The sequence below is a fragment of the Scomber japonicus genome, chromosome 12 (assembly GCF_027409825.1).
Source record: "Scomber japonicus isolate fScoJap1 chromosome 12, fScoJap1.pri, whole genome shotgun sequence".
NCBI classification, from domain to species: domain Eukaryota; kingdom Metazoa; phylum Chordata; class Actinopteri; order Scombriformes; family Scombridae; genus Scomber; species Scomber japonicus.
The window spans coordinates 19684595-19698555 of record NC_070589.1 but is presented as its reverse complement, the minus strand read 5'-3'; the positions used below and the strand labels follow the sequence as shown (position 1 = coordinate 19698555).

At 38.2% G+C, this 13961-nt stretch overlaps 1 protein-coding gene across 1 annotated transcript in view; it reads left to right on the top strand.

Moving 5' to 3' along the window:
- Positions 1-13961, top strand: part of b4galt2 (UDP-Gal:betaGlcNAc beta 1,4- galactosyltransferase, polypeptide 2) — a 144195-nt gene that overhangs the window by 99214 nt on the left and 31020 nt on the right. Inside the window, exon 4 of the mRNA XM_053329760.1 lies at positions 10502-10689. Within this exon, the coding sequence (XP_053185735.1) occupies positions 10502-10689 (188 nt within the window). The remainder of the gene's footprint in view (positions 1-10501; positions 10690-13961) is intronic.

Here is a 13961-nt window from a genome sequence, read left to right as displayed (position 1 = left end):
GTACAATGTGGTATGTTCTCCTCTGAAATTTGTAATTATGTGCTGAATCCTCCACACTATAACTCAAGTTTTTTTAATTATTATTATTTCCATACGGGCTTCTTGTTCCAGATCCCTGCAATAAAACAAAAGCTACTGTATACAGTGTATATGGGAGTGCTGTCCTGTACCTGTTTACTCACAACAAATTACTTGCTTCATTGTTTCAGTGCAGCAGAGTAGAATATCATCACCGACTGTTGTGTTGATGTTGCCCTGATCTGTGGCTATTGACTTCACAAAGGCGGAATGGTAATTGAATTGCCCGCCGGGGCCCGGCCTTTTGCTTTATGTGGAAGCTCCTCTGTGTCCAGACTGCCAGAAAGTCATTACAGCAAATTAGTTATTCTGGCCCCATGCCAACTCTGTCACACTCTTCCTTCCTCACTCTTTGTGCTCTGTGCCAAGCTCTCATAAAGCAGGAAACACGCTGTTGCGAATATGATTGAAGACTGTAAGGTTATGAATTAGATATACATAGGCTGGTGTGTGTTTGTGTGTGTGTGTGTGTGTGCATGGAGTATCTAATCAAGCTTTGATGAGCCTCCTGTTTCCCAGGTGGCGATGAAATGAAGGGATCGTCATCTTTTATTAAGAACGCATGGGCGAGTGCATTTAGTCACAAATGTTCATATAACAGCTAATGAAAACAGCAGCCTATTTCTCCTTTTCTCTCTCGTGTACTTTTCAAATACCTACTGGCTGTTTGTTAAGCCCCGATATTCTATACTATATTAAACACTATATTAAAATGCTTTCTGTTGCTACAACTGTCAGGTTTTATGTTTGCTAATAAAGCTAACATTAGCTCCAGCTCCAGTCAGCAGTCACCAGCTGCTGAACCGAAAAAAAACATAGTGGGGGGGGGGGGGGCTACTTAGGCTACGTTCACACTGCAGTTAAAAGTGAACTGAATCCGATTTGTTGGCTCAAATGTGACCCATATCTGATTTGTTTCTGACAATGTGAACAGCACAAGTCGCATTTAATCTTTTTTGAATGTGACCTCAATCTGAACAGTCAGGTCGCATTTAATGCAACTTTGACGTTATTCTGGAGCAACACACAGCTAACACAAACCTGTATGGCTGCTTAGCTTACATTGTTATAATATACTGTTCAACTTAATTAGCGTAAGGTAACTGTGTTTTCACTTTTAGGATGAGATCTAACTATGTTTGGCAAACTTAAAGCCTTCTTGAGCTGGTTTGCTGAGGTTGCTGGAGTGTAAACGTCCCCAAATCCAATAAAAAGCAGGAGAGAGTCACATAAATTACCCTGCTCTCTCTATAATAGCATCGAGGACCGGTTTTCAGATTGTGTACTACAAGTGGATGTGTTAGTCATGAACAGAGCTTTTTGTAACCCCAAAATCAGATGTAGGTAGTTAATGACATGCTCCTGTGCTTTGGAAATAAGGCTTGGGTATTACTGTTGGCAGTTTGCCAGGCACACTAATGATTACAACTTAAACACATAGTTTAATCCATTCATTACACTTTTGCTCTATTTCACTTTCACTGCAGCTCACAGGCACATTGCTTCAATCATGGATGTATTACAGAAACTGGACTCTAAGATACTCAAAGAAGGGTTCACTTTGAAAGGTGCTCATTGAGCGCATAAGCCAGATCAGTTTCCTAGCTTCTGGGTTTGCTCCTGTGCTCTACGGCCCACTGCACATGTGCTTAAGTGTTTCCTGCTCTGGACTTTACATTGAGATGTTGTCACACAGTTTAAAATTTATAATTTTCTCAGCTCAGGGAAAGTTTAACAAATATAAAATGCTCACAGATTAAAAATTGATAATATAAATAATAATAACTGACCTTGTTTGATGTTTGAGGTTTGCAGTTTTACGGGGCAGTACCGTAAGTGGCCACTAGGACACATTGGTATCATGGCTGAGTGGCCACACTGTATCCAACTCTGTTGGTACATTCATGAGAGAAATCCAAAGCTTAGTTGCAATTTCTGGCACAACTTCATGTAATTGTCTGAAGTCTGAAGAGGTCAATACTCTCAACACTTGCAGTGTACAGAACAACTTTAATATAAGTCCATACATTGTTATTGTAATTTTCTTTGTAACGTCTTGTATGCTGAGTGTGATGAAGGACACAAGCCAAAACACATTCTTTTATAATAACATTACTCTTTATACTTAAAGTGTTGCTGGAGTCTTGACCCCTTCAGAAATCCAAACCTTGACGGACTGACATATTTGTATACGCCATAGTTATGTTTGCAAAGCTATGATTTGATAATCACTGTTTAGGGGAGTATTTTGAGAACAGCGTATTCACTTTTCTTCATAAAGATAACTAGCTTTCAGACACACATATATGCACAGGAAACCATGCACACACTTGCACACATTCAACTGTGAGATAAGGTGAAACCTCTCTACTTCTCCTGTGGTCTCTCTTTCCCCTGCACTGACTGACCGGCCAAATGATAGGATGAGAGGCCCCACCTCCATCTATCTGCAGGAGACTGATAAATCCTGTCACACACACACACCCACACACACACACGCACACACACACACACACGCACACAGAGAAAATGTGCGCATGGGCATGCACACATAACATTCAAACACACACACAAAAAAACATAGGCTCGTTGTCTGGTAACAATCATTCAGGCAGAGCACTGGCTGCTCATGAATCCATCTCCATGGCAACAGTCCAGGTATGTTGTGAGTGTGTAATGACCAGACTTTGGAGAAACGTATATGTTGCTCTTCATCAGCCAACACACACGCACGCATACACACACACACACACACACACACACACACACACAGAGGGGGCAGCAATGGATTTATCTTGTGATACTCAGATATGGCTGATAGGGTTAATTGGTTTTCAGAGGGCATGTAGAGGGAGAGAGAGACTGACACTGACCAGATTACTGCAGAGACACCAGGAAAGAACTGCCAGAGACAGAGAGAGCATGAAGTACGAGAGGGGCAGAGAGAAATTACATGTAAGTGATGACATGAAAGCAGGAAGTGCTGGGTAGAGGCAAGCTGGAAGAAGTCAGAGAATGAAAGATATAAAAATAGATTGAATTTTCCAGCTGTTTATGTCCCTAATGTTGTTCTTTGTTTTTGTGTAGCTACATTATATGTACAATTTAAATATGCTTTTTCAATCCATTTTTCAGCCTTAATCAGACTGACATTACTGTTCTTTATATGTGTCACCCTCCACCCCTCATTTGCCTTATGGGGTGAACAACACTCTCTCTACTATTGACCCATAGTAAAACTCTAACAGCACCTTTTAAAATACCAAAACCATTAGATTTATTAACACAAATACTTACAAAACAACCAAGACACTAAATAAAGACTATAAATGACAGTCAAAAGACAACAGCAACACTAAATAAAATTCCAGGTTGAGAGTCAGCAAGACCAGCAGTCCACAAAGTAGATGACTCATTTAACCATGTCCTTTCCTAGGCTAGGTGCACCTCATTGATGACTGATCAAGTGTAGAAGATCTGGTTGGAGCAAGAGACATGAGAGGGAAAGGGATAAACAGCACAGAACACATACAGTCATAACAGTATTTAATTGAATTTGGATGCATAGGGCTTCAATTAGACTTCCACTGATACATTCTATCAGTATATTTGTACTATACGTGCAATTAAACTTTCAGTACAAACATATGTTTGAGATAGCTGACACAACAGTCTCCCCTCAAGGCACACTCATCTTATTTCCTGTTATCGCTCTACTGTTGACTCAACAAACACTAAACACTTAAAAAGACAGACAGTTCCAAGGTCAAGTTTGAGGTAAATTGGTAACAGTAATTTCATTATAGTTTGTCCTCGGTAGGGCAAGTTTTTATTTTTGCATATTGAAATAGTATTGTTTCATATATCTCTCTTCCTCTGACCAAAACTGAGCAATACATTTTATAGACAGCCAGACCAAAATTTACACAACTTGCTGTGAAAATGCTGAAAGCAGGGTGACTTAACTTTCCATCACATTCGACAGGTGTATGTTCAGGGATTGCTAAAGCCTGGAAAAATCTTAGTGAAAAGAAAAGTTTGAAGAGCAAATCAAGATGTCAGGACAACTGAGATTGTTGATAGCATGAATATTTCAGAAGCTTTTGTTTTACAGTAGATTTTATCCTCAGGCTTGTTGAGATGGTTAATTATCGATTTCACTTAAGTTGAACTCCAGATGGTCCAAATCTCATCTGCTAAGTGCAACATTAGAATACCTCATTATAAAACAACGTTGGGACACATTGAAATATTCATCAATGTTGGTATCATTTCACATTGTTCCTCACATCCTGTTTTGTTTTGAAATATTTCCCATCAGGACTGCCTAAACACAAATTTATGCCAGCCTTGCACACACTGTTGCACACATTACAGGGAGCTGCCAACAACCACAACAGGGAGCACTACAACCACAGTTTCCTGCTGTCTGTCACTGAGCTGCTGCAGTGGAGCAATTGGACACTTTGATGGCAGATGATGAGTGTTTTCAATTCAATTACCTCACTCATATTTTCCCAGGCAGTTAGTGATTCATCCCAGTGGTTTTCAAGTCAGAGGTCACTGTTCCCAATCGCTACCTGCACTTGATTCTAGTTGTCAAGCAGACCAGGTCTATTCAATATCAGACATTTGTGCTGATGCAAGGTTTGTCTGTAAAATCTTGTGTATCTAGAACTGTGTTTTTGTTTTGTATAAAGCTGCTCAGATTTATAGTTCTATATTAACAATGTGTCAGATAACTACCGTATACTAATGTTACCTGTATTGATGAATGCACAGAGAATATTTACCCAACCTCCAAGGATGCTAACCAAGGAAATTTTGTGTTTTTCAGCTAACTGTTTTGGGGGGTTTTCAGCCCGCAACTTAACTGTTTTGATTTATTCTGGATGCTCTAATCAAGCAGCTGTTTTCATCAAAGCTCTAAAAACCAACTACATCCCTTGCACCTAGCATCAAAAAAATTAGGCTTGCTGGTAAACGAAGTGGAGCATTTAGCAGACAACAGCTGAAAGAATAGTGAATGTTGGACTTGATTTCTCCACATAATAGAAATAGCACCCCTCAACAGAAAAAAACATTTGCTATATGAATGTTAAAAGGTCAATATTTACAGTTTACAGCTTGTTGCACTGCCCCCAAGTGGCCAAAGATATATTGTAGCATTTTTAAGGATAAAAGTGAGAACATTTAAATGGAAAAGGTAGTGAGAAAAGGACACATGCTGTGTGCTGCTGTTACACTTCAGGTACACACAGATCCAAACATTCATATGAAAAATAAAAATAAAAAATTCAAATCCATGTCGAAGTACACACTCTCACAACAGCAGTTTATTTGTTTCTAGCAGTTAAAATCCAGGTCAAAATTTGACTGTGCCATAGAGTTAATGAACTAAATAATGAATAATCACCAAAACTTACATGTAAATGATGTTTGCAGTTGTTTGTCAGTGAGGGATGCACTTAAAATGACTGATCCAGTTTTTGTCTCTGTGGAGATTAAATGCACTTATTATAAGCCACTTTGGATAAAACCTTTATGTAAAAACACAACACAAAGGTCTTGATTATTGATCAGTGCCAATTACTGTACAATGAATAATAAAAGCCTCCACTGTGTGAATTGAAACAAGCCTGGCCAACATTTAATTCAGATAGCATCGCTGCAGAGCAGTGAAGCTTGCAGAACAAAGTCTGTCATGGTGATGGGTACCTGTTCAGTTTTTAAATTAATTATATGACAAATGCAGAAACACAGTGAAGACTGTGAAATACACTCGACTCATGACTCTGGGGCATGGGTTTTTCAAACATTCATCAAGTTTAATGACTGTCTCAGGATCTTGTATCCAGTTTTTTATAATGTTTATCAATCTTTGTGCTTGTTCTCTGAGAAGACAAGATGAGATAAGATATACTTTATTATCCTGCAACGGAAATTTGTCTTAGGCTCCAAGCTGCTGCATCACACAACACTCATGACATCAGTGTTACAGTGCAGGTGTGTACGTAGGTTCTTCTGATCTTCTTTTGGCTTGTTCAAGGAAACCATATTTGTGACACATACAAACTTGTCACCTTTGTCAGTGAACTCATTTACACAAGGTCAAGACTGAATGCTCACATGCATATGCACACTCTATTACATACCGCTTGATCAAAAATTAATGGAGCAGAAATGTCCTTGAAAGTTAAAAGATGCCAGTGAAATTGCAAAAATCAACCTTGCTAAATTGGAGTAGCCTTTTTTGCATTTGACCCTGTCAACATGCAATTTGTTCATTTGTCATACAGTATAGTCACAAATGAACAGTTTTACTGTCCCCTGTGGGCCACCGTAGGCAAATTGTGGCTGAGCAGTTCTTTCCGGTGCATTCTAGGTGAGAAATAATGGGTGAAGTTTTGGTCAGGAAACAACAGCCTGGAGCTGTAGGAGGGAAAAAACTGTGAAATACAGCCGACAGCAGGGGAGATATGCAGAGTCCACAGAAAAGACTGTGTCAACAGCTACCAATACTGAAGAAACTCAACAATGGAGTGGTGGGAGATGGACTGGTGTGAACATGAGAGGAAGGCTGCATCATGGTCCTCCATATGGCCTCTTGCTTGTTTGTGTTGTGAGGTTAAAGACAATCTTTGACATTTTGTATACTTCATTTTAGTTTTTGAGAACAGTCTAATATGCTTTTCTGTCTGATAAGCAGCTGTTAAGAGTCAAATATATTAATATTTTTGTACATTAAGAACTACATTTATTTTTTTGTTTTCTAGTAAAATGTGTACATAATTGCACCATCCTTTCTGTAAAATCTTCTAAAAATTAAGATTTTAAATAAGTATAATTTGTAAAGTTGAAATTACTATAATTTGTTTAAAAAAAATAATTAAAGTGTTGAGGTGTTGCCTAATATTCAGTTCCAAGAAGTTCAATAAAAACACCCCCAAAATGAACAATATGTAGCTTAAATCTGACTGTGGCATCTAAAATAAGAAGTACCAACCCACACACATGCAGATCACTACCCTGCAAACAACAGTAGAGTATCCATCAATCCCATTGCTCACATAACCACACTTTAAATGGCCTGTTGAATATAATGGGTGTCAGTTTACCTCACATACTGCAACTGATGGAAAGTTGCTAATGGCAGGAAGCGATTAGGAAAGATGCAAACTGCCATAAAGCAAAAATGCTGGGAAGGTTCACACAGACTTCTCATGATAATAATAAACAATGACCGCAATAATGCTTAATGAGGTTAGCAGCACACAAAAAAGGCTTGGCTTTTCTAAAAATGTATAAGATTATCTGCTGAGAGAAACACATTTAAGAATCTCTTTCTTTCTTTATTTCTTTCTCTGTTTATTCTTCTTTCCCCCACCCATTCATTTAATTGCTCAGTCTCCCCCTTTCTCTGAGGCACATACAAACATTATGTACATGCTTTTTAAGAAACTTCAAGCATGTCCATATCTTCCACATCAAGGAAGAATTTAAAATGTAAAAGCAGAGCATTTATGAATTAAATATTATGTTTACATTATACATGTTTATATGTTGTATAATAGGCTACTTGAAGTTTTTGTAACTTTTGGGTTGTGAAATATCAGCTACGAATTTTGCTAACATCAGGTTTTGGGATGATTTATGTGTTGTTGCCCTAACCTTACAGTATATGATATTGCACCAACGTGCTAAACCAACTGTTGTTCAAAAACAAGCAGATGACCACTTGAGCTGATATTTGGAGCCCATAGTGGAATTGTGAGAGCAGATTTTTTTTTGTTACCGGCACAGGGGATTATGCTCACAGATCTCAGGTATTAGCAGGTTTACTAGGGAGATTATGCATTGTACTTGAGTCACGGTCGGACCAGACAGATAATACACCGGTACGGGAAGCAAGTGAAACTCCAAAAGAAAAGAAAGTAGAACCTCAGCAAAAGCAAGGACAGGCAGCAGATCCATTAATCATCTTAGAATTCTTGGTTCTGTCAAAAGTGGGTGGTTTTCCCTAATGGCTGAGGAATACGTGACTGCAGCAAATTTGTAACAGTGGGTCATTGTTCTGCTGCATAGTGTAGATACTGAAGAATTCCTCACACTGGGAAGTCCTTTTTTATGATTTAGAAATTAAGCTTCCCACTGGGACCCAGTCTAATTAACATAAACATGTAATCTTGTCATGGGGGGCCTCTTGTATCTTACAGACTTTGCATAAGGACTTAACAGCAGTCAATTTGCATGAAAGTCTACATTACAGTTCTGATAGCTCAAACTGCTAATTGCCAAGTGTAAATACAGTGAGTAGATTTCTTCATACTTTAGCAATAGTGTGAACTGTATTTCAAGAACAGTAACTCACAATGACATAATGCATGAATTGTACAACTACACCCTGACTGGCACTTTTCAGTGTTTTCTGATGTTTTATAGACCAAATGATTATAGAGGTTTTCAAGTTTAATCGATATTGAAAGTAATAATTAATGTCAGTTCTAATTAAACCGTAGCGATCTTTGGCTGCAAACATTACTTAATTGTGGGATTTTTCTTTTTACTTTAAATGAAGCAACTGTTATATTTATATTTGACAAGGGGTGCAGCTAGTATATACTTTCATTATCCAGCAATCTGCCCACACAAAGATTGTACTTCCCCTTGTTGAGGGACTAAGGCCATTTGTACTAAAATAAATTGACTTGTACAGTAAGTGAATAAAAGCATTTCCTGAGGGGAAATTGTACTGATGACTCAGTCTGTTAATGCATTGACCTGAAAGTACAAAGGCTTTGAAGTTTGATTTCTTCTACATCATGGGTTTCTGTACTGTACAATACCTGTCATGAAAAGTAAATGTTCAGTGGAGGATGTACTGTCAACATGTGTCAGAAAAGACTGCAAAAGAGTGTCAGCTTGCACAGTAACATCACTTTTTGCCTGCTGGCGTCCTGGCAGCTTATCAAGGACTTGGATTTTACCTTGCTGTTACATGAGGGCTCTGCAGAAAGATATATACACTATGTTGTATATTATTGAATTTATAACTGTCATATATATTAACCTCAGCTATCTCACACTGCTGTGCTGCTCGGCAAGAATGCATTTATCTTAGCCAGAGTGTTGAACCTGGACCATGCAGAGTCTGAAAAACAGACGCATTTCACTGCAGTAGCCAGCTCTCATGGGATCAATACACACATTGGTTCATACTGTATGATGAGATTATAGACCAGCACTGCAGACACTGAATACTGGTGGTCAGTGATGCTCCAAACCTGAAGTGCCAATTTAATTGGTTGGCTACATTAAAGGGGACATATGTTGTTTTTACTGTTATAATGTTAGATGTCCATGTTAAACATGGTCAGATCTCCAAAGCTTGAGATGAACATTATGTAAAAATAGTTCCTAAAAATGAACAGCAGGCGCTTCAATCTGCTCTGAATGCTTCATTTAGAAGAAGTTACCTCTGCTTCTTCCTCGTGATGATGTCATATTGTTAGCACATGACCGCAAACAGCTGTCTGTTCTGTGGCCTTTGTTGTTAAGGATGTTCCACGGTTTGTTCATGTTGTCCACTTCGAATGAATTTGAGCTCAAACATGTACAGATGTGCTTGAGAAGTTTCCATTTTGAGTAAAGAACGAGAAAAGAAATGACATCCTACTAATAGCCTGTTGTTTATGTAGCCTCCAAAAGGAGTTTTTTTAACTGTAAATCATGTAGAGCTATACCAGCAGAGCCCCAGAATATAAATATCGACCTGGAAATGTGCATGTGATACTCTTCTAATTAAAATGTTAAACTTCAGACAGAGTCTTATGGTGAATAAATACACTATAGTTCATACTGGATTATTGCATAAAACACGCATTTGAATTTGATATGACCTTATTTGGCTTAGTCTGACTCATTTTCCAGTGAAGTAAGCTGTTGCTTCTTGCTTGCTTTCAGTGAAGCATTGGCTGTTGTTTCCATTCATAAACATTCGAAATGCCTGATTAATAACTGTGATTGGCTTTTTATACCACTTGTCTGAATTTTAGTATGAAGAAAATAGATATGTTTTGCCTTATTGATTCCCTCTGACACATGTTGTGCTCGTACAGTGCCCTGTTTACAGTACTTGTATTAGTCTACATTAGATCTGTGATACAAAGAGGCAGATTATTATTCAGTTCAAAACATTATACATATACATTATAGAAACACAGTTACAGTTTCTGTTATCCAGTTCATTGAACATGTTACTACCATGACACATATTCCAGCAAAGTGAAGATACATTCCAAGCTGCTACACATTTTTCACAGAAAACCTCTCAAGCAGATGAGACACTGATGAGCTGCATAAATTGCCCTTGTCATCTATATTTAAGCAATGAAATAATGGTGTTCGATGTGTTTTCTTGCAGCTGGGTGAGGAAACCTTCAATCGTGCCAAGCTGTTGAATGTTGGCTACACGGAGGCTCTGAAGGAAGCAGAATATGACTGCTTCATCTTCAGCGATGTGGACCTGATCCCCATGGACGACCGCAATCTCTACCACTGCTATGACCAGCCGAGACACTTTGCAATTGCCATGGACAAATTTGGTTTCAGGTGAGGTGATAATGCCCACTTTACTGGGTGATTTTAGAGTCAATGAGCACAAGTTTTTGCTTTAATTTACCTTTAAAAGTCTTCATGCTTGGGAACACTTCGGTTCAACCTATTTTAATGGAATTTGGGTTATGGTATTTGCCAAAGCCTAATTTCAATGAGTTTGTTTGAGCTCATTTCAAGGTAGTAGTGTTCTCGCTGAATATGTGCGCACACACACACACACACACACACACACACACACACACATTGATGAAGAACACTTCAGGGATAATTGTACCTTAACGCAAGGCTGGATTACTATCCAAGCAAAGCGTTCAACTGCCCAGGGGCTGCAGAATTTAAAGTTTAAATTTAAAAGTTTAAAAGTTTTTGTGCTGTTTTTGTTGTTAAACTGTGTTTTATCAAATTGCACATGAAAAAACTAAGGGATGTGACCCTTAGTTTTTTCATGTGCAATTTTAATAGTATTCTATTAAAGGAGTACTGAAAGACTGTAGCCAACAATTATTTTCATTAGAGGATAATCCAGCCATGCCTTAAAGGATGTTTTTTGTAGGTGGGCTCTGTACCTGCCTGTCTACTCCAATTATTGCTGTTTATCACTTTTACACTTTGTTACACTTGGATGTAGAATATAAATATGTAGAATGCAAATATGCAGTTGGCTGCCATACAAAAAATTTAGAAATGGCCTGCAGTCTTTGTTCTGACAGACAATTGACAGAGCAGTATTTAATTTGACTAAATCTTATTATACTTTTAAATCCTTGTCTGTAGCCTAAATTAACATGAAAATGCGCCACAGTTCAGTGCCAATTTTTGGTTGCTCACGCTTCCGTAGTCCTAAACAAGACACATGATAAAAAGCGTAACTGACAAGTCAAGATGTACCAGGACCCTTACTAACTGAACACTAGACCTGCTTGACCCCCCTGTATTCAGCAGGTTAATAAGCAGTATACTGTGACTGTTTCTATAGAATTAGGGAGCTGCAATATACAATAAACACTTATTTGTCCATATTTTCTATATTTCATTTCATGGAGGCACTGACTAAGTTGGCAGTGTGACACCGTTCCAGGCCAATTCCCTAATTGGAAATGGAAAAAGAAAAACTTAATTTTCCATCACAAAGCACTTGCACAAATTTGCATATTTTTAAATATGCAAAAGATCAAAAGGTCACACATCTTGGCTTCTTGTGCAGTGGTAAAAGTTCAAGGGCTTTCATTTTTAAAGCCTTTCATTCATTGCAAGTGTCAAAGGATTTTATAGAGCCAAAAAAGAAAGAGAGAAAAGAAAAGTGAAACAAGAGTAAAATACAACCCTGACTAAATCTAACTAATCAACTGAAACAACATGATAAAAAAAGACAGAGTCTCCCAAAACTTATAGAAATAATATAGCTACACCCAGTACCACCTTTAAGAACTCCATTAATAATTCTGCATTGAGGGATTACCTACATCGGCAGTAAGCAGATATATCACCTTGTGGTGGTTATAGAGACCCTACATGGGGACCACAACAACTATGATGGGTCAGTATGGGCTGCTTGTGTTTTCAGATTTGAGTGAAGACAACATGAAGCAAACTGATTGACCAACTAAAGGCTCAGTTTTCTTCTTCTTTTCAATGACATATCTCACAAAGACCTCACCAATGAAACACGGCAGATTGTTGTACTGTCACTTGTATCACAAAATGAATGAAAGCAAGCGCAGTTACTGTTGGGACCATAATCAAAGCACAAAATATGGCCAATGCTGTCTTGTGGTGATGATATCAACATGACGAATCTTACAATGAACTCGTAATCAAAACTTGCAGTAGATATCTATGGTGGGACTCTCATTAGCCCCTTGTGTCAAGTATCAATCCAGCTTTAACCCCCTGTCTGCCAAAGAGGTAAAACTCCCAAGAAAACATTGATGTTAAATAGGAAATTACCACCAGGATGGCTGAAGGTTGCATGGACACAAAACTAAGAAATACCCATGACAAAAGTAGTAGTACATACATACAGAGTATTCTGTGTTAAGGGAATGTGCGTGGTCACATCTCTAGCATGTTATCAACATGCTGTGGAGTCAAAGGAGATCCTCACAGCCAGTCCTGAATGCTTGGGTCCTGTTTGAGTTGTGTCTTTTTGCATAATGACACCACACTTGGCCTCAATTATCTGAAAGCACTGGAAGCATTGATTAATGGCTTAAACATGGCCAATGAATACAACCTACCCTTCCAAAAGCTGTCAATCCACAAAACCTATCCCACTGAAAACCCAGAGGGACACAGCAGTTCTCTGATATAATGCTCAATAAGCTAATGTTATTTGGCAACATATAAAACACCAGGTGGTAAGCAAGGCTGTAGCTAACTGACAAGGCTGTAAAATTCTTATTAGCAATGAATCAGTAAGGACTGAAAAAGGGTTCATCAGACTCTTTCTGGCTCCTTGAAAATGAAGGAATAGGGGATAAAAGTAAAGGCCAGTGGTTAAAGAGAGTGGAAGGTCACAGAATTGATTGCAGTTAATTGCTGATGTAAAAATCAGATCATTATAGAGAATTGGTTCCCAAGGTCAAAGTGGCCTGAGTCTGCCTATCAACGTTTTTTGTTCAGACTTTAGAGTTAGACGCTCCCGAGCTGAAACAAGCCAACGTTAATGAAAGAAAGTAATGGAAGATTAAGTTCAGGTGTCATGGAGACTGAGTCCAGCTGAGTCATCTGAGGACGGGATCTTCATCTGCTTCATCTGTAAAAGCACTATTTGGTTTTTTGTTGTTGGTTTTTTTTTTTTTGGATAAATGATAAAAACATTGCCAGTGAACATCAGGACACATTAAGTGCCATTCCATTAACTTAACACCTCACAACACCTAACAGCTCTCTGAGCACAGAGGGTCACCTTGAAGTTCATTTCACAACACGGCTCTTTCAAACACGTCACACATATTGTAGTCTCCGTCAGGAACTTATATAATGTGTCTATTAAATTGAATTACCATTATTTTATAGGTTATTTTATATATATACATAATAATAACCTATTTACAAGAGAAATAACCTAGCCCTGATGTTTCTCTGGTATCTCTGAGGTGATCTTTGACACATGTCAGTCATTCAATAAGTGTCCTTTAGGAGGATATAAGCTCACTTTATGTGAAAACAAGGCAAAAGTCAAAAAATAAAGCAATAGTGTTAGAACTGAGTGAATGGTGATACAAGAAACATTGTTAACTTAATGAATACAATTTTGTTCTAAA